Source organism: Erpetoichthys calabaricus, chromosome 1, assembly GCF_900747795.2.
Source record: "Erpetoichthys calabaricus chromosome 1, fErpCal1.3, whole genome shotgun sequence".
Classification (NCBI taxonomy): Eukaryota; Metazoa; Chordata; class Cladistia; order Polypteriformes; family Polypteridae; genus Erpetoichthys; species Erpetoichthys calabaricus.
In genome coordinates this window covers 10,865,833-10,892,746 of record NC_041394.2, presented here as the reverse complement: position 1 = coordinate 10,892,746, position 26,914 = coordinate 10,865,833, and the positions used below count along the sequence as shown (strand labels likewise).

The 26,914-nt window shown below is 43.0% G+C and overlaps 2 protein-coding genes across 3 annotated transcripts in view; one reads left to right on the top strand and one right to left on the bottom strand.

The window, feature by feature from the left end:
- The first annotated feature begins 5,063 nt into the window (after positions 1-5,063).
- On the top strand, positions 5,064-25,858 carry LOC114647073 (ADP-ribosylation factor-like protein 6-interacting protein 4). Its single transcript, XM_028795595.2, has 4 exons — positions 5,064-5,323; positions 6,559-6,638; positions 18,290-18,361; positions 25,696-25,858. Exons 1-4 carry the CDS (start codon positions 5,308-5,310, stop codon positions 25,798-25,800), a joined length of 273 nt encoding a protein of 90 aa, XP_028651428.1. The 5' UTR covers positions 5,064-5,307; the 3' UTR covers positions 25,801-25,858.
- wdr62 (WD repeat domain 62) overlaps positions 25,855-26,914 on the bottom strand; it is a 242,829-nt gene continuing 241,769 nt past the window's right edge. For both annotated transcript variants that reach the window (XM_028795560.2, XM_051933967.1), the window contains one exon: positions 25,855-26,854. In XM_028795560.2, coding sequence (XP_028651393.1) covers positions 26,600-26,854 — 255 coding nt within the window. In that variant the 3' untranslated portion in view covers positions 25,855-26,599. The remainder of the gene's footprint in view (positions 26,855-26,914) is intronic.

The window sequence follows — 26,914 nt, the reverse complement described above, 5'->3', positions numbered from 1 at the left end:
AAACGCACTTGACTGGCAGAACTTTTGTTTAATTTTAATTAGTAGAAAGTTAAGGGTGGATATTTTTTTTTTAAAAAAAAATCGTTTCTGCAAATGATGTCAGACGAGATTGGAGCAAGTGACTTACAAATGGTAAGATCGGATGATGACTAGAAGTACTGTAGATCAGGGGTAGGCAACGTCGGTCCTGGAGTGCCACAGTATGTGCAGGTTTTTGTTCCAACCCAGTTCCTTAACGAGAACTCAATTATTGCTGATGAAGCACATATTGCTTAAGTGACATTTTAATGCTTCATTTTAGTGGTCTCGCTTGTTAAGGTTCTCCAACCTTAATTGCTTATTTCAATCTTAAACTGCTGCATTCAGTGTTTTAATTGCTCCTTATTAGCAATAAGATGTAAAACAGGGGTAGGCAATGTCGGTCCTGGTGAGCCGCAGTGGCTACAGGTTTTCATTCCAACCCAACTGCTTAATTAGAAACCAATCATTGCCAATCTCAGACCTTATTTAATTTTATGGCTTGTTAGTCTGTGCAATGTAAGGCTTTTATATCGTAGATTTTTTTCCTTTCCAAGGATATCATCCAAATGATTTGAAGTCTAAAACAGATCATTTTCAGTCTGTCACATTTTTCTATTAAGTGTTTTATTAAATCAAACCGTGCATGATGAACACACACAGATGTAATTGGAAAAAAGCTAGCTGGAGAACTGCTGGCTGCTTTGTCTTTTACATCTTATTGCTAATAAGGAGCAATTAAAACACTGAATGCAGCAGTTTAAGATTGAAATAAGCAATTAAGGGTGGAGAACCTTAACAAGCGAGACCACTAAAATGAAGCATTAAAATGTCACTTAAGCAATATGTGCTTCATCAGTAATAATTGAGTTCTCGTTAAGGAACTGGGTTGGAACAAAAACCTGCACATACTGCGGCACTCCAGGACCGACGTTGCCTACCCCTGCTGTAGATGACTGCCAGTTATGTTCTGATTTGTAAAGATATACTATTAGAAAAAGATCGCAGCAGTCCCTTTCATCAGATATGACAGTATGCCAACGTATGTGCAACTGAAGAAAGATGCCCGTCTTTTCCCCAAGCTGTAAAAATTAAAACGTCGCGGTGTTCCAAACAGAGCGCAGCTACGGAAGCGCATTAGGGACAAAATGAAGAAAAAAAAAAAAACTAAATGTCGAGATTAAAGTCGACATCTTAACTTTATTCTCGTAGTTTGTCATTAAAGTAGAACATTGTACACTAACCTTCATCTTAAAATTAATATTTAATTTAGTAGATCTTCCCAAACCTCGTCATAAATTATGTAGCGCATGAAATGCTTTGTGGTAAGCGTTCCCCGCTCCATATTAATCACTACGTGCTTCTTAAACTGATTTCATCTGCACAAAGAGGTGGCGCAAGCAGCGATCACCACACAGAATACATTCATTTTATGATATCCCTGCTCCCTGAACATTTACAATGCTAAGATAAATACTTGATATAATTTTCATGATGAAATGCATTAAAGTGCATGTACTAATTCTGTTGGGGGCACGGTGGCGTAGAGGTTGCACAGTTGCCTGGCAGCAAGGAGGTTCCGCTGCCTTGAGTTTGCATGTTTTCCTGTCAGGTTTACTCGGCGTGTTTCACTTTCCTTTCACAGTCATGTAGGCAGTGGGGTTTTGTTCTGCTGCACTGACCCTGGGGTATGAGTGCGCTCGTATCCACCATGCAATGAGCTGGCGTCCCGTTCAGGATTTGTTCCTGCCTGGCACACGATGCTTGCTGGGATGGGCGTAACCCTGAATGGATGGCATATTTAAAAATGTATAAGGAACATTTGTTAAAGTTTTGAACACTCCGTGGTCTGAGTTTATAACTAGTTTTAATCTCACAAAGAGGTTTAGATAGATAGATAGATAGATAGATAGATAGATAGATAGATAGATAGATAGATAGATAGATAGATAGATAGATAGATAGATAGATAGATAGATAGATAGATAGATAGATACTTTATTAATCCCAATGGGAAATTCACATTCTTCAGCAGCAGCATACTGATACAATAAATAATATTAAATTAAAGAATGATAACAATGCAGGTGAAAAACAGAAAAACAGACAATAACTTTGTATAATGTTGAATGTTAACGTTTACCCCTCTGGGTGGAATTAAAGAGTCGCATAGTTTGAGGGAGAAACGATCTCCTCAATCTGTCAGTGGAGCAGGACAGTGACAGCAGTCTGTCGCTGAAGCTGCTCGTTTATGGTGTGGCGATTGGTTATGTGGAGAATGAAAAAGGAAGGATAGGAACGGAGGTGTTGGTACGTCAGACAAAGATGGCACGCGTGCAATAAAGAAAGTCCGCACAGAAGAACATCCATTGAATTCTGCGTTCGTGTCTCTGACCACCAGATCACGAACCCAACATTTCCACAATATTTCACTTAAACCTGTGCGATACCCATTCATACATCCAGTTTTTTGGAGCCTCGTCACGCCTGCCATAAACTTCTCTACACTGAACGTACACCAGAGTACATGTTTAATACCCGCTTTAATGCATTTCATCATGAAAATGATATCAAGTATTTATCTTAGCGTTCTAAATGTTCAGAGAGCAGGAATATCATGAAGTGAACGGACTCTGTGCGGCGATCGCTGCGGCGCCTCCTCAATGCAAGAGGAAGTCCGTTTAAGAAGCGTAGTGATTAATAACTGGGTCGGGGAACACAACACAAAGCATTTAATGTGCTACATAACTTATGACGGGGTTTGAGAAACTCCAGTAAATCAAATATTTATTTTAAGATGAAGTTTAATTTACGACATTCTACTTTAATGACAAAATAAACTACGAGAGGGCGGCACGGTGGCGCAGTGGGTAGCGCTGCTGCCTTGCAGTTGGGTGATCTGGGGACCTGGGTTCACTTCCCGGGTCCTCCCTGCGTGGAGTTTGCATGTTCTCCCCGTGTCTGCGTGTGTTTCCTCCGGGCGCTCCGGTTTCCTCCCACAGTCCAGAGACATGCAGGTTAGGTGGATTGGCGATTCTAAATTGGCCCTAGTGTGTGCTTGGTGTGTGGGTGGGTGTGTTTGTGTGTGTCCTGCGGTGGGTTGGCACCCTGCCCAGGATTGTTTCCTGCCTTGTGCCCTGTGTTGGCTGGGATTGGCTCCAGCAGACCCCCGTGACCCTGTGTTCGGATTCAGCGGGTTGGAAAATGGATGGATGGATAAACTACGAGAATAAGGTGGAAATGTCGACTTTAATCTCGACGTAAATGGAGAGAATAAAGTGGAAATGTCGAGAATAAAGTCAACAGGTCGACTTTCATCTCGACATTTAGTTTTTTTTTTTTCACCGTGGCCCTAATAGGCTTCCGTAGCTGCGCTACTCGACACGTTTCGCAAAACTTGACGACTTGATCTTTTGTGAAATTCCCCTTGGGATTAATAAAGTATCAATCTATGTATCTATCTGAAGGAGCGCCGTCATCTCAGGTGTGCCCATCGCTGGTGCTGAGATATTCAGTTAACGCCACACGCGTCGGTAGTTTCAGGTCTTAACATCATCGGCTCAGCCACCGCTGTGAACATCGCGAAAGTTGAACCTGGATGTCAGATCCAAGAAAGCGGCGGGCGATGCTTGGGGATCAGAGCTAAAAGGGAGTGCGGTGTTTATAAAGCCTTAAATAATCTCGCCCCGTCTTATATATCGGAATGTCTGACATCTTATATTCCAAATCGTAACCTCAGATCCTCAACTGAGTGTCTCCTTAGAATTCCAAGAGCAAAACTTAAAAGAAGTGGTGAGGCGGGAGGCCTTCTGCTGTTATGCACCTAAAATCTGGAATAGCCTACCAGTAGGAATTCGCCAGGCTAATACAGTGCAGCACTTTAAAAAACTGCTGAAAACACATTACTGTAACATGACCTTCTCATAACTTCACTGTAATTTAATCCTGACACTCTGTATATCCAATTCATTATAATAACTATTCATTCAAAATCTGTACTAACCCCTACTCTCTCTTCTGTTTCCTTTTCCGGTGTCCTATTGGTGGTGGCTTGTGCCACCACCATCTACTCAAAGCACCATGATGTTCCAACAATGATGGATGGATTAAAAGCCAGAAGTCTGTATGACCATCAGCATCAAGTGACTCCGTGAGAACCCTAACTACAAAGAGGACTATTTCATTTTTGTTAGGTAGAATGCCCAGAGGGGACTGGGTGGTCTCGTGGCCTGGAACCCCTACAGATTTTATTTTTTTCTCCAGCCTTCTGGAGTTTTTTTTTGTTTTTTCTGTCCACCCTGGCCATCGGACCTTACTCCTTTTTATGTTAAATAAGGTTGTCTTATTTTAATTTCTTATTTGTCTTTTATTCTTCTTTTCTTCATTATGTAAAGCACTTTGAGCTACTTTTTGTATGAAAATGTGCTATAGAAATAAATGTTGTTGTTGTTGTTGTTTAGGACGGTTGCGGGTTGTCCTCTCGAAGATCTGGAGAGCAGGAGCTTAAACCTCGAAGTCACCCCCTTCCCACAATGATCTGTAGCGCTGCCAGGCTGTAGGCTCAATCACTGAATGGCCTGCTCATGGAATACGAAGGGAAACACAGAGGCACAGGGGTAGCGCTGCTGCCCCACAGTAAGGAGAACTTCGCACAAAGATTGCGTCCCAATTCCTACATGTTCTCTCCGTAATGGGTTTGCTCCGGGTGCTCCAGCATCCTCCCACTGTCCACAGACATGCGGCTCAGATGAACTGGCTGAGCAAAATTGGCTCAGTGCGTGTTTGTGTTAGTTCTGGCATCCTATGCAGGGTTTGTTCCTGCCTTGAGCCCTGTGTGTTACCTGGGATTTGCACCCCCGACCCTGCTCTGGATTAAGAGAGTTACATTACGTGCCATTTAAGAGTGCGTGAGGCGACAGCGGTGCCCATTGAGCCATCGTGCGGCCGCGTCCTGTAAGGACAAAGCCAATTCAGACTGCATCTTGTCTTTCACATTGAGTACTGGCGCAGAGTCATCATCCCGTGCTGCACTACTTCTTCTTCTTCTTCATTTCATGGATCTTCATGACATTTGAAGCCCTTTATGCGTAACTGTATCCGACTCAAGAGAAATCTGCAAACAGCTGTGACTCAGCAGAAAGAACACCGCGCGCACGCGCACACACACGCACACGCACACCTGATGTTAGGTGTTTATTCCACCTGTTCCTAACAAAGACCACGCCCCCCAGCTCGACATCTGTAGGTAAAAGCAGCGCCCGGCACAGCAGCTGAGGACGCTCCGCCAGGATGGATCTGTCAGCAGGTAACGCATTGGTCGGGGGGTCGTGCAGCAAGGAATAATTAGAATAAATATATAAATGTAATGAATTATTATTTATTTATATAGAATATTTATATTTTCTCAGTACTCATTTAACTCTTTTTATAGCGTCTTTCAACAGGTGACAACATCTAATGGGTGCTTTAGTGGAGTCCTTTCAGTTTTTTGTCTTAAACCGGAGCCGCTCACCCTGGACTGATTCGTCCATAGTGGAGTCTGGTTATCGCGGTTGTGCTCGGCTCACTCGTGCATTGTACTCTCCCGAGTCAATCCGATCACCGTGCGACGAGACGGGACTTGGTTTGTGCAGGCGAGAGTCGAGGGTGATCACAGTTTGAGGGAGCGGGTAAGGGGACAATTCAGGTGACAGAGTACAGCTACTAGGGGTGTGGTGACATGTAACGGCGTTTATGGGTACAGAATGAGTTGACAGTGCACAGATGTTATAGATAGATATACTTGAAATTCACAATATGCGGTTAATATATGATGTTAATTCATATATAAATCAAGTGTATTATTAAAGTGTCAGCGCAGAGGCTTCTTTTGGTGTGTGGTGTGGCAAAGGAGCCGCTAACCGGCCATAGGTAAGGATTGAGAGGCTGTCGGGTTGGTCCTTCGCTATGGGGGCGATAAATCAATGGACTGGCAGGATGGGGTCAGGTGATAGGCGTGAGGTTACTGGGGGAGTTTAAGGGGATTATGTATTGCAGCGCCCCTTACGGGAGATTGGGGGTACAGTATTTAATTAGCGGACCAGGTGTTCGGATGATGGGCACGAGCGCTTTGGGGATTCGCGAGTCTCAGTTTAGGCAGCGAGGCGTCTGATCTTTCGCAAAACAAACTCGCCCTTTGGTAACCCGATAAGAGAGCCATAAATTAGATCTCAACGAGTAGTAAACTCGGGCGGCGGTTAAAGCCGCGCCTAAGTAGGCACAGCAGTGACGAGGTGCGAGTGAATTCCTAACCCCCTTCTCCCATGCTGGCATTTGTCTAATTTGTGTCACCGGATCGGCCCTTTTGTGTCGCGTGATGTGCGAGCCGTGTAATGCAATCCAGTCCTGGCAGGAAAGCCACGGCCAGAAGGCCCGCTCCGCACTCGTTCATTTATGACAGGAGTGGACGACATGGACAAAGGTTGAGGGGACACACCCGGCCAGGCGCGTTCGCGGTAAGTGACAGACCCCGATTAACTGGCTCTCCTTCCTCTTTTTCAGCCTTGTGTGACGAGCATAAGCCGACCGTGCCCTGCGAGTCCAGTGCCCCGGGAGAGGCCTGCCACCATCGGCACAAGAAGGTGGGTGCGAGTCCGTGTCACCGAGCGCCGAGCGGGGGGTTCGAAGGCAAACCCGAGCGGTGGTCCGCAAAATGATAAACTGTACGTTTTTATATAAGACTTGTAAGCTCAAACTGCTTTTCAGGAAGTAATTGGATAAAAAAATTAGAACTACAAAAAATGAACAATTTAGATAGATAGATAGATAGATATGAAAGGCACTATATAATAGATAGATGTGAAAGGCACTATATGATAGATGTGAAAGGCACGATATAATACATAGATATGAATGGCACTATATAATAGATAGATATGAAAGGCACGATATAATACATAGATATGAATGGCACTATATAATAGATAGATAGATATGAAAGGCACGATATAATACATAGATATGAATGGCACTATATAATAGATAGATAGATATGAATGGCACTATATAATAGATAGATAGATAGATAGATATGAAAGGCACGATAGATAGATAGACAGATAGATATGAAAGGCACTATATAATAGATAGATAGATATGAAAGGCACTATATAATAAATACATAGATAGATATGAATGGCACTATATAATAGATAGATAGATATGAAAGGCACTATATAATAAATACATAGATAGATATGAAAGGCACTATATAATAAATACATAGATAGATATGAATGGCACTATATAATAGATAGATAGATAGATAGATATGAAAGGCACTATATAATAAATACATAGATAGATATGAAAGGCACTATAGATAGATATGAAAGGCACTATATAATAAATACATAGATATGAATGGCACTATATAATAGATAGATAGATATGAAAGGCACTATATAATAAATACATAGATAGATATGAAAGGCACTATATAATAAATACATAGATAGATATGAAAGGCACTATAGATAGATATGAAAGGCACTATATAATAAATACATAGATATGAATGGCACTATATAATAGATAGATAGATATGAAAGGCACTATATAATAGATAGATAGATATGAAAGGCACTATATAATAAATACATAGATAGATATGAAAGGCAATATATAATACATAGATAGATATGAATGGCACTATATAATAGATAGATAGATATGAAAGGCACTATATAATAAATACATAGATATGAACGGCACTATATAATAGATAAGTACATAGATATGAATGGCACTATATAATAAACAGATATGAAAGGCACTATATAATAGATAGATAGATGTGAAAGGCACTATATAATAGATAAATAGATGTGAAAGGCACTATATAATAGATAGATAGATAGATACTTTATTAATCCTATCTATCTATTTATCTATTATATAGTGCCTTTCACATCTATCTATCTATCTAAGGGGAAATTCCCATACTCCAGTAGCAGCATACTGATAATAACAATATTAAATTAAACGGTGATAACAATGCAGGTATAACAGACAATATCTTTGTATAATGTTAATGTTTACCCCCCCCGGTGGTATTGAAGAGTCGCACAGTGTGATGGACGACTGATCTCCTCAGTCTGTCAGTGAGCAGGACGGTGACAGCAGTCTGTAAGTAAAGAGAAGTACAAATGTAATTGTAACACAACAACGGGGGTGCAGGAACACTTTGATAAAGTGGCAGTGGTGGGCTGCAGGTTTTTATTCCTGCCGCTAATGGGACGCACTCTGCACTGCCAAGTCACATAATATTTAGCGGGTGATTAACAACTTTATAGAAATACATTAATTAGTGGCTGCAGTGAAAGTCCTCAATTTCCGGTGCACTCGCCTTCCGTATCGTGTCTTTTAATAAAACCCAAATGCTGTGGACCATGGAGCACCCCTGTCCTTAATCTTCCCTGGCAGGCAGGTAGTGTGGCGTAGCGGTTAAAACTTTGGACTTCAAACCCTGAGGCTGTGGGTTCAAATCCTGCGACTGACAGTCCGTGACCCTCAGCGAGTCACTTCACCTGCCTGGGCTCCAACTGGAAAAAGAAAAGAGAAGAGAAGAGAAGAGAAGGGGCCAACGGTATCTCAACTATTATGAGGCGGTCGCATTGGATAAAGGAGTCAGTCAAGTAGAGAGTAATAAAAATCCGGTAGCGTTTTAAGGAAAAATTAAGCAATTTAGGTGCCGGAATCTTAAAAAGAGAGGCAATTAAAATCAAGGAGTGATCCTTCAGGATCAGTATGTAATAATGACAATATTCATAGTTTAGTTTCTAAAAGCTGTGGCCAGGGCACAAACTCCGTTTGGAGACCCCAAGCAGTAAAGGAACGCGCGAGGCGTTGAATCAGCACCACGGACAGTGGCGGGCGGGCGGTGCTGCTCTCCAAGCCCCTCTACATTGGACCAGGCAACGGGACTTTACCTCCCAACTACGGCCGGACTCCTGCAGGGCCCCCGACATTCATCAAGATGTATGAAAATCTATGCGTTTCTTTTTCAAAGAAATCGTCTTGCCAGTAGACTGGCACGTTGAGCTCTCCCTATACACTCTTATAACTCAAGGTGCCAGAGTGGCCCTTCAGGTTTGCAAAAGGCCCATCCACATGAAGTTTCCAGAAAGATCCTTCACTTATATAGATCTGTAAGAGGCTCCATACAGCAAGTGCCCATGACTAGTTGGTAAGAGACTTGTGATTTTAAAAGCAGACACTAACACAAGCTGAGTTCATGTTTTCTTAATCTGTTTGTGTCCTGGGCGGCACGGTGGCACAGTGGGTAGTGCTGCTGCCTCACAGTAAGGAGACCTGGGTTCGCTTCCCGGGTCCTCCCTGTGTGGAGTTTGCATGTTCTCCCCGTGTCTGCGCTCCGGTTTCCTCCCACAGTCCAAAGACATGCAGGTGAGGTGGATTGGCGATTCTAAATTGGCCCTAGTGTATGTGTGTGTGTTTGAGTGTGTCCTGTGGTGGGTTGGCACCCTGCCCAGGATTGGTTCCTGCCTTGTGCCCTGTGTTGGCTGGGATTGGCTCCAGCAGACCCTCGTGACCCTGTGTTCGGATTCAGCGAGTTGGAAAATGGATGGATGGATGTTTGTGGATTTCACTTTCACCAAATAACAAAATCTTTTAATTCTCGCGGATCGGCATCTTCATTGGGAGGGAACAGTACTTTTCCCTGATGGCAACATGAATTAGATGATCTACAAGTCTCTGATCTACAAGGCAGGGAACAAACCCTGGGCAGGGGTGCCAGCCCACCGCAGGGCACACACACACGGGACAATTTAGGATCACCAATGCATCTCACCTGCATGTCTTTGGACTGTGGGAGGAAACCCACGCGGACTCGGGAGGCGAACCTCAGGTCTCCTAACTGTGAGGCAGCAGCACTACCACTGTGCCACCGTGACGCCTTTTATTTATATAGCACCTCTAATAATAATAAGGCATTTTATTTATATATCACCTTAAATAAAATGCATTAGTATTATTAATATAGTGCCTTCAATAATAATAGTACTAAAATAATACTAATCAGTCAGTCAGTTTCCAACCCCCATATCCTAACACAGGGTCACGGGGGTCTGCTGGAGCCAATCCCAGCCAACACAGGGCACAAGGCAGGAAACAAACCCCGGGCAGGGTGCCAGCCCACCGCAGGGCACACACCCACACACTAGGGCCAATTTAGGATCACCAATCCACCTAACCTGCATGTCTTTGGACTGTGGGAGGAAACCCATGCAGACACGGGGAGAACATGCAAACTCCACACAGGAAGGACTTGGGAGGCGAACCCGGGTCTCCTTACTGCGAGGCAGCAGTATGCCACCGTGCCGCCAAACTTATACCAAATATTAAAAATTTCAGCTTTTTTCCACATAATGGGAAGTTTTTCAAAGCAGAAAGAACCAAATTTATACGCAAAGAACCCATCCCAGAATGAAATGGTGCTCAGTCAATCTATGAGGAATCACACGACCCTAAAGAACTATAAAACGCCATTAAAGAAGCAGCACGTTTAAGAGTGTACAGTTAGTCCTCCACATTTAATCTTATGCACACCCCCCCCCCTCACATTTGAGCTTCCATGTCTCATGTCAACTGCAGGAAGAACTATGGCTGCTTTCATTTTTGAACCCAGGACTAAACTTTAGGGGTGCCAGGGTCTTGTAAGACCAAGTGAACAGAACAGCAGGTTTCAACTGTGCTAATGTGATGACAAAGGTTTCTCTAATAACCACAGTTAGGATTTACAAGGGGGCTCCGCACCCTGCTCGCCTACCCCCTGAAATACATTAGTCGACCCAAGCAGCACATTATTCCTAACTTCACTCCGCAGTAGTGCCACTCACAATATGGCGCCGACATCTGCGCCTCCCGTACTTTATGGACCTGTGGGGCCTCCGTAGCCTCTTCTGTTTGACTCTGGGGTGCAGTGCAGAGTCCTCTTTTTTGTGTGGCTGTCGGTAGTCGTCAGCCATGGGCGCCTTGTTGCTTCATTTCTCATTCACGTCAGTTGAGCTCTTTCGTTTTTGGGCCGCGACTCCTTCGTGTGCGGTGGATACGACTTCGCGTGCGGTTTATGAGATGCGTGCTGTACGCGCCTGCGCAGTACGTCTCATGGTCCCATCGCCGTGTCCCTGCGTCCATGCCATCCGGTTTACCATTCTCGGTTAGTAATATGGATACTACAGGACTAGTTAAGGAGAAGTGAATAGAGGTGACCACAGAAGGAATGGCTGCTGAAAATGGGGCTTTCCTATATAAATAAGATTACATCTTGCCTGAAGAAGGGGCCTGAGTTGCCTCGAAAGCTTGCATATTGTAATCTTTCTAGTTAGCCAATAAAAGGTGTCATTTTGCTTGGCTTTTCTCTACATTCATAATGGCTAACACGGTACAACACCCTAGTATTACTATATAAATAATACATTTAAAAATCAGTCATTTCAATCAGTAATCACTAGTAATGTCTTGGCTGTAATTTAAAATTGATTTAACAGTATCTTGTTCAAAAAAACATCAATTTTAATGAAAAACACGAGCACATCTTGGTGTGTACAGACCTCTGACTGGTAGTACAGTTTTACCTTAACAGTTAAAAACTTGATAAAGTGAAAACAGCAAGGCGCCCGATTAAATATTATTTCATTCTCTCTCACAATAAATGAAGTTAAAGGCTCAGACGCTCTTCACTTTTAGCCTTTGCCAGGGCATACTGTGTGCTGATGGCTATCAAATTCAATTCTAAGCTTTTACATTACATACTCTCTGTTATGGCTGTACGTAAGAGTTGTACAGGATATGTACGAGGGGAGTGTGACTGTGGTGAGGACTGCGGTCGGAGTGACGGAGGTGGATTACATCAGGGATCGGCTCGGAGCCCTTTCTTATTTGTAATGGTGATGGACAGATGAGATTAGACAGGAGTCTCCGTGGACTGTGATGTTTGCTGATGACATTGTGATCTGTAGTGAGAGTAGGGAGACCCTGGAGAGGTGGAGATATGAGAGGAGAGGAATGAAGGTCAGTAGGACCACCAAGACAGAATACATGTGTGTGAATGAGAGGGAGGTCAGTGGAGTGGTGAGGATGAGGGGAGTAGAGTTGGCGAAGGTGGATGAGTTTAAATACTTGGGATCAACAGTACAGAGTAATGGGGATTGTGGAAGAGAGGTGAAGAAGAGAGTGCAGGCAGGGTGGAATGGGTGGAGAAGAGTGTCAGGAGTAATTTGTGACAGACGGGTATCAGCAAGAGTGAAAGGGAAGGTCTACAGGGCGGTAGTGAGACCAGCTATGTAATATGGGCTGGAGACGGTGGCACAGGAGATATAGCTGGAGGTGGCAGAGTTAAAGATGCTAAGATTGGCATTGGGTGTGACGAGGATGGACAGGATTAGAAATGAGGTCATTAGAGGGTCAACTCAAGTTGGACGGTTGGGAGACAAAGTCAGAGAGGCGAGATTGTGTTGGTTTGGACAAGGCAGTGTGCCAGCTGTGTTACCTGCTGACAGAGCCATCCTGGCGGTGCGTCCTCGACTGCTATTCCGGGCGCTGTTTTTACCTGCAGATGTCGAGCTGGGAGTGCGTGGTCTCCATTGGGAACAGGTGGAATAAACAGCTGGCATCAGCTGTGTTTGTGTTGGCAGCGGGTGTTCTGGGGGTTGCCTTTTCTGCCGAGTCACAGTGGCATGCAGACTTCTCCTCGAGTCGGATACGGTTACACATAAAGGGCTTCCAATGTAATGAAGATCAAGGGAGTGTGCCAGCATCACAGGGCACTTAACCAAAAAAAGGAAGCGCATGTTCACCTGCAAGGTAAAAAAGCGATTAGTTTTAAGGTTGCAGATGCATCCAAACTGTAAAATATTTTAAAAGAAGATCACCTCCACTTGTAACACAAATATAATTTTAATACAAAAGCACCCAGTAGCGTGTATGACCGTAACGGCTCCGCCACCAATGCATCCTCTTATTTCACGACGCTAGTGTGGAAAGTGTCATGGCAAGGGTGCGGCACTCCGAGTCTCAGGGATGGCAGCAGAAGGCAGGTTTTATTGCGTGATGCACACACGGACCCAAATCAGGTGAAATGAGCTTCTAAAGATGAGCAGACCTTACTTTTAATTCTCAACTCCCAACACAGTTGTCTCCTTCATCTGACTGCCAACATTCCATTCCCTGCCATCCTGCCTCCAACCGGTTCTGCCAAGATTTCCCAAGCTTAGCGGGCATAGCGTCTTTCCCTATACATCCCGTTTGTTTGCCAGGCTCTATTCCTGGTCCGGTGTGTGTGCCACCAATGTTTCCAACCTGAGGTTCACGCTCCCGGGCATACCTGACATTTGGCTTATAATATATTAGTGGTACAGACACATAAAAATATATATAGGCATCAGCCGTTTCTAGTTTAACCCTTACAGCGCTAGTGCTCAATACAAGGTTTATCTTTTCATGAATACATAATAACCATCAGTGCTACAGTTGTGCTGGAACGTTTGTGAACCCTTTAGAATTTTCTATATTTCTGCATAAATATGAGCTAAAACATCATCAGATTTTCACTCAAGTCCTAAAAGTAGATAAAGAGAAACCAGTTAAACAAATGAGACAAAAATATTATACTTGGTCATTTATTTATTGAGGAAAATGATCGAATATTACATATTTGTGAGTGGCAAAAGTATGTGAACCTCTAGGATTAGCAGTTAGTCTGAAGGTGAAATTCGAGTCAATGGGATGACAATCAGGTGTGAGTGGGCACCCTGTGTTATTTAAAGAGCAGGATCTATCAAAGTCTGCTCTTCACAACACACGTTTGTGGAAGTGTATCATGGCATGAACAAAGGAGATTTCTGAGGACCTCACAAAAAGAGTTGTTGATGCTCATCAGGCTGGAAAAGGTTACAAAACCATCTCTAAAGAGTTTGGACTCCACCAATCCACAGTCAGACAGATTGTGTACAAATGGAGGAAATTCAAGACCATTGTTACCCTCCCCAGGAGTGGTCGACCAACAAAGATCACTCCAAGAGCAAGGCGTGTTAATAGTCGGCGAGGTCACAAAGGACCCCAGGGTAACTTCTAAGCAACTGAAGGCCTCTCTCATATTGGCTAATGTTCATGAGTCCACCATCAGGAGAACACTGAACAACAATGGTGTGCATGGCAGGTTTTCAAGGAGAAAGCCACTGCTCTCCAAAAAAAACATTGCTGCTCGTCTGCAGTTTGCTAAAGATCACATGGACAAACCAGAAGGCTACTGGAAGAAGGTTTTGTGGACGAAATGAAAAGCGTTATGTTTGGAGAAAGGAAAACACTGCATTCCAGCATAAGAACCTTATCCCATCTGTGAAACATGGTGGTGGTAGTATCATGGTTTGGGCCTGTTTTGCTGCATCTGGGCCAGGACGACTTGCCTTCATTGATGGAACAATGAATTCTGAATTATATCAGAGAATTCTAAAGGAAAATGTCAGGACATCTGTCCATGAACTGAATCTCAAGAGAAGGTGGGTCATGCAGGAAGACAACGACCCTAAGCACACAAGTCGTTCCACCAAAGAATGGTTAAAAGAAGAATAAAGTTAAAGTTTTGGAATGGCCAAGTCAAAGTCCTGACCTTAATCCAATCGAAATGTTGTGGAAGGACCTGAAGTGAGCAGTTAATGTGAGGAAACCCACCAACATCCCAGAGTTGAAGCTGTTCTGTACGGAGGAATGGGCTCCAATTCCTCTAAGCCGGTGTGCAGGACTGATCAACAGTTACCGGAAACGTTTAGTTACAGTTATTGCTGCAAAGGGGGGGTCACACCAGATACTGAAAGTAAAGGTTCACATACTTTTGCCACTCACAAATATGTAATATTCAATCATTTTCCTTAATAAATAAATGACCAAGTATAATATTTTGTCTCATTTGTTTAACTGGTTTCTCTTTATCTACTTTTAGGACTTGAGTGAAAATCTGATGATGTTTTAGCTCATATTTATGCAGAAATACAGAAAATTCTAAAGGGTTCACAAACTTTCAAGCACAACAGTATACTGTAAATATCTCCCTCTATAAAATCACTTTATACAGAAAGCCCATCCCAGGGCCCAGACTCAAGCGCATGAAGTGGGACCAAATTATCAGCGGTACTCTTTTTACAGCCAAACAGCGACATTCGATCAAAGAGTTTTGGCCCCCATGAAGATAAGGTGGTGAGACGATAAAACTTTGATCACCGTGAGCCAGTGGATCAGAGAGCAGGTTGGTCCCTGGTGGAGCATCAAGCACCGGGATACATTAACAGTCAGTCAAAGATCAGGATTTTGGGCTCCCCTGTGAAGATCTGTGGAAAGGAGGTGGTGGTACAATGAAACTTTAGTCAACTTTCACTGGCTCATGATGACTGAAGAGTCATATGACCCCCCACCGTGCCGGGATACATAAACATTCAGGCAAAGACTACGAGTCTGGGCTCACCCGTGAAGATTCACGAAAAGGTGCTGCATATCGGTGAGTACCGGCTCACTTCAAGTGCTGTCCAGACCACACTTTAATAAGTTTAGAAAGCTTATTATAGGACACAGATCATTCTGCGTCGACGTCCTAACCAGCGCTGGTGGGTTATGACGATTTGTTGATGGCGGTGGTCGCTAGAGCGTGTTGTCCCATTTTAACTCGTCACAAATCTGGTCAGCCTATGCTCTGCCAAGCTCAGATTGACCTCTTGTCATGCATTCGTTCTCTGAGTCATTTTAAAAGAGGACAAGATAACGATTTGGGGCAACACCACAACCCTGTATATTGTAAAGGCAAAATAAATAAATAAAATTGCAGCTTTTCAGGCAGTTTCTGTAGCCGAAGATCAGACCGCCAAGGTCCCCGCCTTCGGCCACCACCCAACTCACACTGCATAAGATCTCCTTGGCCCCTCCCATAGGTGGTGAGCCCATGGGAAGGGGGACCCATGTTACCTTTTCAGGCTGTGCCCCATGGGTGCAGGCCCGGCCACCAGGCGTTCGCCATTGAGCCCCACGGTCCTCAGCCGAAAAAGGGTGGAATGCCCCCTCAGCTCTTGTCTTCAATCACGGATGCCACACTACCACACACCCCCTCCTTAAGCCGCGGCTGTGGCAATTCTCTATTTAAGAAGACTGGCCTTTTTGATCTGAGCTGTGGACCCGCTGTACCACACATCACTCGGGGGGGAGCTTTCATTGTCTTATATAATTTTGAATGTTAACACGATTGCCCATTCCCGTTTATTTTGTCTATTTTTTAAATTTTATTTACAAAACTGAACACTGAGAGCTGCAGATTTCCATCTGCCATTCGATTGTCCGACCAGCATAACATAAAACAATGAGCCAGCACCATGACGGGATCGTCACACCCAGGCGTCACCTGCTGTTTTAGAGCTGTCACATTGTTTGTCTAAACCTAAGTGATGTGCCACAGACACGGGCATACAGCCTAAAAAAATAAATTCTTGGCACTGAACCCACAGGGTGAGGCGACTCAGGTGGCACTTTGATAGGCATGGCATTTTCATTCAAATGTTTTGTGTTATTCTTGCATAATGTTAAATAAATACATGAGAGTTACTTATGAACACTGGAAACTGCAGCTACAACCAGTGTCTTATGTGGCTAAAGTCATAAAGTTCACCCCATGAGGTTTGTTCTCTTTATTAAGACTCGTGGACATATCAGGATTTGACCTTCATTTAAAGATAAAAGGTGATGCCATGTAACAAACATCAGGCCACATTCACATTGGGTGTTAGATGGCATCATTTAAATAAACATAAATTTCACACATGGGGGGGGAAAAAAGAAAGTGCACCTTCCACCCTCCCAATTTAGGACTACCTCAAATACCTCAGAGGTTAGATGCGTGCGCCAATGAGTAGAACACCATTAGAAGAGATCCTGATAGAAGTTTGGTAATTTAAACCAACTCAGACTCCGAGCCAGTGTGGCCCAACTCGCCAGTTTCCACGTTTATTTTCTTTGTATTCCAATTACAGAGGAATCGCACTCCTCAGCCTCCCTGGAAAAGTCTATTCGGGGGTCCTGGAGAGGAGGGTCCGTCAGATAGTCGGATTCAGGAGGAACAGTGTGGTTTTCGTCCTGGTCGCGGAACAGTGGACCAGCTCTACACCCTTAGCAGGGTCCTGGAGGGTGTCAGAATTGGTGGGTTTTTGTTTGTCCACCCACCTCTTGAGGATTGACCACAAGTTCTCAATGGGATTAACGCCTGGGGAGTTTCCTGGCCTTGGACCCATAATTTCGATGTTTTGTTCCCCAAGCCACTTAGTCATCATATTGGCCTTATGACATGGTGCTCCATCATGTTGGAAAAGGCATCGTTAGTCAACAAACTGTTTTTGGATGGTTGGGAGAAGTTGCTCTGAGATCTAAAAACACTGAAGCAGCAAACTTTGTGGAAACCAATAATTGTGCCATTCTCAAAACTTTTGGCCACGACTGTACAGATCCTGGACAATCCTCACACAGTTCTCTGGATGTTCCCCTTCTCTCTCATGTACCTTCTTTTGTTTTCTCCAAATCAAGAAAACCAATTTACATAAAGAGCTTTTTGTAGTGTTAAAGGATTTTGTTGTCATTAGTTTTTACTTTTGGTTTAGCTGCACAACTCTTTTGACTTCAATCGTTAGCCTGTTTCTAGACCTCACTTTCAGGTGTATCCATCTCCTGGTCCTGTACACATGACTCCTACCATATTTCCCAGCCTGACAGTACAATGGAGAACTTGTGTCACACACACACACAATTCCTTTCTGGCGTGTGTACCGGTGACATTAGTCCTTGTAAAATGCACACTGGACTATGGACAAATCTTCTGCTTTCTCTGCTGGTTTAATGTCCATTTTCCAGGTTTGACGAACTTGTCTGGCTGCCCCCAAATCTTGGGGGTATTGAAGGATGAAATGTTTTAAACTGAGGTCTTCCCTTTATTCATCTTTTGAGACGCATCACACTTTTAATGTATGGGATTAAAAATGGCATTTTCTGTCTTATCTTAACTTTGCGTTCTAATTTCCTAAAAGGTCTTAGGTTTGGCATTAATCATAAGTAGCTAAATACAATTTATCATATATAATAATTAAAAAATTTCATGATGAAAGCAGAGTACCCCATAGTAAAGTGGAGATGGCACAATCAGTCCCTAACTACACACAGTAATGGTGGTCTCTTTTTGTTATTCCAGCATGGAAAAGGACATTCGAGCAGCTCGGATTCCAGTTCCAGCTCATCAGAAAGCGATGGAGAATGTAAAAAGGTAAGTGGCATCGGTGCATAAGAAGTGGCAGTCTGTCACAGTGGATCGGACGAGCATGACAATGGCCAGACTGGACCGAGGCGAAGCCATTCCTCCATCATGGAGTTTTGAAGTGAAGGCGGAGAAAAATGTTCTTCATGTCAATTTTTGAATTCTGCCACTTTGTAATGTTTTAAGAGTATTTGCACCCTTGTAGAATCATTAGAAACGTGAGAATAGTCCATTGGGCACAACAAAATTCCATCCATCTTATTAACTTAAAAATAACATCAGATTGAGATTTGAGGGGCCTTAAAGTCCTGCCTTCGACCACACTACTTGGTAATTGAGTCCACGTGTTTGCGGTTCTCTCTGTAAGGAAAACTATCATTTGTGTAAAATCTGCCCATAGCAGAATTTAGCTTAAAATAACAAATGAGATTCACTGTACTAATTCCTTTCATAATTTTAAACACTTCAATCATATCCCCTCTCCTAAATCTGTTTTCTCAAGATGAAAAGGTTCATCTCCTTCAATCTCAACTCATGGATCAGACCTCTAGAAGAAAGCACAGGCGTTCATTGCCTACTAGGCATTGCTGCCTAAAGCACCTCCTTCTAGTGCCAACAGGCCAGCCTTGCAGTCATCGGGAGCCACCCTGCCCTGATGTTTCATCCCTTTGATCCTGGAACATCTTAGGATGGTGGAGCAGTGGTAGAAACATCTCCCTACCATTCCTTAGATCTGAGCCTACGATACCTGTTCTCCTCATTTTGCACTATTTCTTCTTGGCCAAAGCCAGGAACTTTCTTGCTAAGCTCCTCCACTAATTATCTTTGACCACTTCTTTTGCCTTGAACTGGGAAGCTTTTAGAAATTGTGGGGTGGATGTTCCAATGTGCAGCCGACTTCTACAGTGTGGATTGCAGTCTTCCACCCTGCCTCCATACACACCTCTGCTAGCTCCTTGTACTTCTATTTCAAAGGCTCTCTCCATTCCTTCCTCCCACAGGATGGTAAGCTTAGCCATGATCATCATTCTGGTAATAGAAGATTACATGAGGATGTTTGATTGTTGAGGAGTTGTGGTGATTTCTAGTGGAAACTTCAACTGCTGGTCTAAGTTGGCGGTTAGGTTCCTCTCACCACCAGGTGTCAGTCTGGGCCACTGTCTGCAGGTGATGCTCTGTGCACCTAAGAAGTGGATCAGCTGTTGTGTTGTTATATTGGACTGGCGCTGATCACTTCAAGTCTGCATTCCTTCAAGATCTCTGCAAATGTCTGAAGAACCCAACCATGCCGTGCACCCAGACAGAACATGTTGTAAACTCAGGTTCTGTGCATCTATTAGTTTGCTTAAAGTAAAAAAGTTCAACTCATTCAATCTTTTCTCATTTCTCTTAGCCCTTTAGTAAGTCTGGTTGCGCTACTCTGGACTTTCTCTAAAACATCGTCATTTATTTTTCTAGCACGTTTTCATACAAATGATGTAGCTCAAAGAGCTTTACATTATAAAGAAAGAAAAAAGAAAAATATAAAAATAAGATTATTGTTTGTTATTTAGTATTCCTTAAAGTAAAGTCCGATGGCCAGGATGACAGAAAAAACAAAAACAAAAAGCCAGGGGCTGGAGAAAAACAAAATCTGCAGGGGTTCCAAGGCCATGAGACCACCCAGCCCCCACTGCTGTGTCTTTTTTTTTCTAGCCCAGAGACCAAAACTGAACAAGGTACTGCAAGTGAGGCCTCACTAGTGCACCACACTGCTTAAGCATAATCGCTCTCGACTTGTTCTCCCACACATCCGGGTGGCATATAAGCGAACATCCTATTAGCCTTGTTGATTGCTTCTGTACACCATCTAGATCAGTGTTTCCCAACCTCGGTCCTCGGGAGCACACTGTGGCTGCAGGTTTTTGTTCCAACCAGATTCCTAATCAGTGACAACACCTGATAACACTGATCTCACTTAATTAGCTTAAATTATTTTTCTTTTATTCTACATTCAGAAAAGCACAGTAGCAAGATTTTTACATTTATAAGACATTTAGAAATATTCCTGCTTTTGCTATTGATTTAAATGCTTAACTCTCTTTTGTTGATTTCATTATATTTTGCCCTTTCTCTGTGCAGTTTTTCCCCTTCGTTGTATCTTATTAATGGGAATTAAAAACGAGCAGAGCAGACACGCTGGTAAACAACACGGAATAATCAAAGGCTGCAACTACTTTAGCATCAGACCCACTAATTAGTAAATGATGGATTAATTCAACAATTTAGAACACCTAGAAAAGTAGAATGAAAATCAAAGTGAAAATATTGTTAAAAAGAAAAAGAAACATTATTCCCATATAACTGGTTGGTACATTTTAATATACATAATGTATACATATATATATATATATATAATGTGTATACAGTAATCCCTCGCTATATTGCGCTTTGCCTTTCGCGGCTTCACTCCATCGCGGATTTTATATGTAAGCATATTTAAATATATATCGCAGATTTTTTTGCTGGTTCGCGGATTTCTGCGGACAATGGGTCTTTTAATTTCTGGTACATGCTTCCTCAGTTGGTTTGCCCAGTTGATTTCATACAAGGGACGCTATTGGCAGATGGCTGAGAAGCTACCCAACTTACTTTTCTCTCTCTCTTGCGCTGACTTTCTCTGATCCTGACGTAGGGGGATTGAGCAGGGGGGCTGTTCGCACACCTAGAAGATACGGACGCTCGTCTAAAAATGCTGAAAGATTATCTTCACGTTGCTACCTTTTGTGCAGCTGCTTCATGAAGCGACATGCTGCACAGTGCTTCACATACTTAAAAGCTCGAAGGGCACGTATTGATTTTTGATTGAAAAACAAACTCTGTCTCTCTCTTTATCTGCTCCTGACGGAGGGGGTGTGAGCTGCCGCCTTCAACAGCTTTGTACCGGCGGTGCTTCGCATACTTAAAAGCCAAACAGCCCTATTGATTTGTTTGCTTTTCTCTCTCTCTCTGACATTCTCTGCTCCTGACGCGCACTCCTTTGAAGAGGAAGATATGTTTGCATTCTTTTAATTGTGAGACGGAACTGTCATCTCTGTCTTGTCATGGAGCACAGTTTAAACCTTTGAAAAAGAGACAAATGTTTGTTTGCAGTGTTTGAATAACGTTCCTGTCTCTCTACAACCTCCTGTGTTTCTGCGCAAATCTGTGACCCAAGCATGACAATATAAAAATAACCATATTAACATATGGTTTCTACTTCGCGGATTTTCTTATTTCGCGGGTGGCTCTGGAACGCAACCCCCGTGATGGAGGAGGGATTACTGTATATACAAAAACAAAAACCTGCAGCCACAGGGCCGAGGTTGGGAAACACTGATCTAGAGTCTGCTGTAGATGGCGACAAGTTCACTACGACTCCCACATCCATCTCATGAGAGGTACTTTCCAGCTTCAGACCTCCCATTGTGTATTCAAATCTAACATTCTTACTTCCTACATGCAAAACTTTACAGTGACTTACATTAAACTTTACCTGGCACACATCTGCTCAGGCCTTTATGGGACCTGAAGTCCTGGGGGTCAGGCCTGTTGGGTTCCACGGGTGCTACCAGAGGGTACTGCCTGTAGTGAACTCTTACCACGTAACCTGGAAGAGTAATGTTCTTGTAACCCCCTTGCACCACTCTTCCGTTATCAGTATGCAAGGCCCTGAGCTCTTTTATAATGGTGTCGCCACCTCTATTGCGTGAAGGTACACTATCGCCCACCTTCAGCCTTGTAATCAATAATCAAATCAGTTACTCAAATATATAAACAGAACCTCTCTTTACTAAATTGAAACGTGAACAGTTTTTTTGAAATTGATAAGTTACAATATATACACTATACATAAAACACAAGCAATAACTTATTTATAACCATATATATAAATATATAATGGGTCCGAAACTATTGGTGAGCTCACCCGGACTTATTTCCACAGTCAGTCAATGAATATTACTCACTCCGTTGGGGCCCCCAAATGTAGCTCGGGTGCGTAGTGGCCAAACAAACAAAAAAAAAACAGAAACTGGCCCCTTCACTTGAAAGTTTACTCAAGCCACTTTAAAACAAACAAACAAACAAAAAAAAAACACACTGAGCTTGTTTTGTATATTCTTCCTTCTCCCTGATCACCATTTCGGCCTTTAGTCCTTCTTTCTTTCTCTCTGTCTTGTATTGGCATTTTGCCTCCACAGCACCGCTCTTCTCTTTTGTTCTGTCAGTCTTGCTTCGGCGTGTTGCCTCAACGGCGACTCTTTCTTTCGTTTCGTCTTGTTTCGGCGTGCTGCCTCTAGTCCGACTTTCTCTCTCCTTCTTTCTGTCTTGTTTTCAGCATGCTGCCTCAACAGTTACTCCTAGTTCTTCCTCTGTCTGGTTTCAGCGTTTTCCCTCCACAGTCCTTCTTCTAGTCCTTTCTCACCCCTCCCCTCTTTACAACAGCCGTCTCCCTATTCGCCAATCCGAGTACATCTCCATATATCTCTTTATCTTCAACCAACCCCCACAACTGGTACCCCATCTCATTCAATAAACTTTATTTACACAAACTCACAGTTATATATATTCCTTTTGAAACCTGACCCAGGTTACACTCTGGTGCTGGAAGTACTCCTGGGTCCATCATAAAAGCAGCTGCTCATGTGAGTTGGAGTCTGGAGTGAAGGAGAAGAACAAAGATGACCTGCGAGAAGTGGAGGAAGAAAACAAATTTAAGGAATACTCTACAGCAGTGTTTCCCAAACTTGGTCCTGGTGAACCCCTGTGGCTGCAGGTTTTTGTTCCAACCAGCTTCTGTTTTTAATTGAACTCCTGGGCTAATTAAGTGAACTCATATTTCCCAAGTTCTGTGTTTAGGGAACAATATAGTAGTTTGAAGACTAAGTTTGCTAAAAAAAAAAAAAAATATTAAAATGTAGCAAGCAGTTATATAGGAATAATGTATTTTTTTTCTTTTTAACAGTATTTTCATCTTGATTTTCATTCTACTTTTCTAGGTGTTCTAATTGTTTAATGAATCTTTTATTTACTAATTAGTGGGTCTGACTCTAAAGTAGTTGCAGCCTTTGATTATTCCGTGTTGTTTGCCTGGGTGTCTGATCTGCTCATTTTAAATTGTCATTATTAAGATACAACAAAGGGGGAAAAAACTGCACAGAGAAAGGGCAAAATATAATGAAATCAACAAAAGAGAGTTAAGCATTTAAATCGATAGCAAAAGCAGAAATATTTCTAAATATCTTATAGATGTAAAGATTATGCTGCTATGCTTTTCTGAATGTCGAATAAAAAAGATCAAAATACCAGATAATAAAATGAGATCAGTGCTATGAGGTGTTGTCACTGATTAGGAATCTGGTTGGAACAAAAATCTGCAGCCACAGGGGTTCCCCAGGACTGAGTTTGGGAAACACTGATCTACACAGAGAAAAAAGTGTTACCCCAAAGTGATGGACAAAAAAAAAATTGTCATCTCATGTTTTCATTCATAACAAGAGAGAAAAAAAGCTGATCATATACTGGAACCTATGGGTCACCCATGCAGTACAGCAGCAAGTGGCATAAAATGTTTCAATGGAAAAAAGAAAAAATTCTCACATTACTCATGTTGCATAATCCATGTATGTCCATTATCCAGTCGATTGCTCAAAAGGTGTGACATGTATGCATGTTTTTTTTTTTTTTTTTTACTAAAGGCATTAACAAAGTACTGCGGTGGGTTGGCACCGTAGTACCAGGATTGGTTCCTGCCTTGTGCCCTGTGTTGGCTGGGATTGGCTCCAGCAGACCCCCTGTGACCCTGTGTTCGGATTCAGCGGGTTGGAAAATAGATGGATGGATGGATTAACAAAGTAGTATAATTTGTAAGCAGTACAACACATTCCCACAATTCTGTGCTTTAGAACAGAAGACAGCACTCTTGACCAATGAATGAGCAGAAGAGGCGGGACTTTAATTCAGATACTTATTTGCATTACTTCTTTATTCATGACAGCATTTTTTGTGTTTGGAAGTGGTTTACTTAAATATTTTAGTAAAAATATTTGGGATGACCTTGCATAAGGATTACACAACATGAGTAACATGAAGTTTTTTTTTGGACGGGGGTGAAACGACATTTTGGGCGGCACGGTGGCGCAGTGGTAGCGCTGCTGCCTCGCAGTTAGGAGACCTGGGTTCGCTTCCCGGGTCCTCCCTGCGTGGAGTTTGCATGTTCTCCCCGTGTCTGCGTGGGTTTCCTCCGACAGTCCAAAGACATGCAGGTTAGGTGGATTGGTGATTCTAAATTGGCCCTAGTGTGTGCTTGGTGTGTGTGTCCTATGGTGGGTTGGCACCCTGCCCGGGATTGGTTCCCTGCCTTGTGCCCTGTGTTGGCTGGGATTGGCTCCAGCAGACCCCCGTGACCCTGTGTTCGGATTCAGCGGGTTGGAAAATGGATGGATGGATGGAAACGACATTTTGATGTTGTTTACTGTTTACCTTCCATGACCAGTGAATCAAACTTTTTTCATGATAACATGATTAAACCATTTTCTTGCCCGTCACTATAAAGTACATGGAGTGAGCAACATTTAAACTAAACATTGCTTACTCGAGAACTGCTTTAAGAAAAGATTTGTGCATCAAAGTTGTAAAATCCGGTTTTACAACAAACTATACGCTTTAGTTGGATTGGGAGATTGTGTCAAAGACTTTGGGCTCGGACACATCCCCTAGAGGTCACACCCTCGCTAATCCTCATCTATTGGTGGCTCCCACTTAGAAGTCACCACAGCAGACCGCTCGTCTCCATCTATCCCTGTCTTTTACATCATTTTCTGCCACACCGACTGCGCCTTCATGTCCTCCCTCACCACATCCATAAATCTCCTCTTTGGCCTTCCTCTTGCCTGGTGTTTCCAATCTCAACATCCTTTTCCTGATGTACCCCTCATTTCACCTCTGCGCGTGCCCAAATCATCTCAATATGGCCTCTCTCACTTGGTCACCAAACTGCTGTACAAACTGTGTTGTCCCTCTAATGTACTCAGTTCCTAGTCCTGTCTACCCTCGTTACTCCAAACGAAAATTGCACAGCTGCTCAAAGACAGAGAGCCACCTGTCATCACAGATCCTTGGCTTTGCATCCAGGGCTCTCACTTTAACTCGGCTCACCGGGGTCGTGCAAGCCAGTGTGGTCTTAGTGCCGGTCCCCAACCCTGGGTAAATCGGGGAGGGTTGCATCAGGAAGGGCAAGTGGCATAAAACCTGTGCCAAAATCAACCACGCGGATGAGAACCCCCCCCCCCCCCCACTGATCCAGATATTTAATTCTCTTTCAGTACAAAGAATGCCACAAGGAGAAGGACAAAACACACAAAGTGAAGAAAGAAAAGAAAAAGGAGAAGAAAGAGAAGAAAAAAGAGAAGAAAGCTGAAAAGCACTAACATGGCTTACTATGGATTTACATAACAAATAAATAAGAATCAACTGAACAAACAAACAGTGTAAAGTGCATCCTTTAATAACAAACTTTACAAGTTAATGATTTAAAAAAACAAAAAAGACAGCACAGCTGATTGTGCTCCAACACTTAAAACAGGTAACTTACCGTTTAAAATTAAAAGCAACCAAAAGGCTTTATTTCTTTAAGAAAACCCAATAAGGTAAAATTTAAAAACAAAAACGATGACAGTAACAAAACAAAAAACTCACAAAACAGTTTTTCTTTTTTTTGATAGTGGGAATGTACACATAAATATGTTTTCTTTGTAACTGATCATTTGAAGATACCCCCCCCACCCCAAACTCAGGATTTCTGCTGTAAACTTTACCACCGTTTACTCCAAACCGGCTGCAGCCAGACTCGACTTTCAAACACTCAACTCCCAGTACACACGAACAGACGTCAAACACGCACACGTACGTACGTACGCACACTCGCAAAATACAAGCAGGTACACGTAAACAGTTAAAAAAAAATCCTAACAATTGCACAGTTATCTCTTGATAATAAATAGATTAAGAAAAATATGAAGGAGATAAAAAGGGAAAAAAAAAAGTAAAATAAAATTAACGGAAGAAAGAGAAGCCGATGAAACAAAGGCAACACAAAATTTGGTGTTTCTCTACCAGCTGCTATTTTCCCCAAAAGCATTGTGTGCGCAGAACATCAAACCGTGACGGTGCTGCTGGGGAAAAAAATAAGCCGCTTGAAGATTTACAAGGTCCACTCGTTGTCGTCTGTCAATTGTATTCCATCTTCTTCTCCGTGATCTTAAGGAGCATTTCTGAATAGCGTTCCAGCAAGGCTATAGTTCTGTCATCTTTCAGCTGTCGCGTGGGGGACGGTGACGCTTCCTCCGCGTGCGGGCGAGTGCAAACGGGGAACGCCTTCCCTTTGTCAACCACGTCCAGCTCCCTTCGTGCTGCCAAAAAGGCATCAGTCAGGATGGCCTTCATTTGGAGTTCCTGTTCAGGACTCTCGCTCACAGAGGACACCTGCAGGAGGGTGTGAGGGGGTCAGTTGAATATCGATATTTCAATTTATCTTAACTGTGT

Coding starts and splice junctions, on each gene's coding strand:
- LOC114647073 (XM_028795595.2), top strand. Junction 6,639..18,289: donor GCCACCATCGGCACAAGAAG/GTGGGTGCGAGT, acceptor TTGTTATTCCAG/CATGGAAAAGGACATTCGAG. Junction 18,362..25,695: donor GCGATGGAGAATGTAAAAAG/GTAAGTGGCATC, acceptor ATTCTCTTTCAG/TACAAAGAATGCCACAAGGA.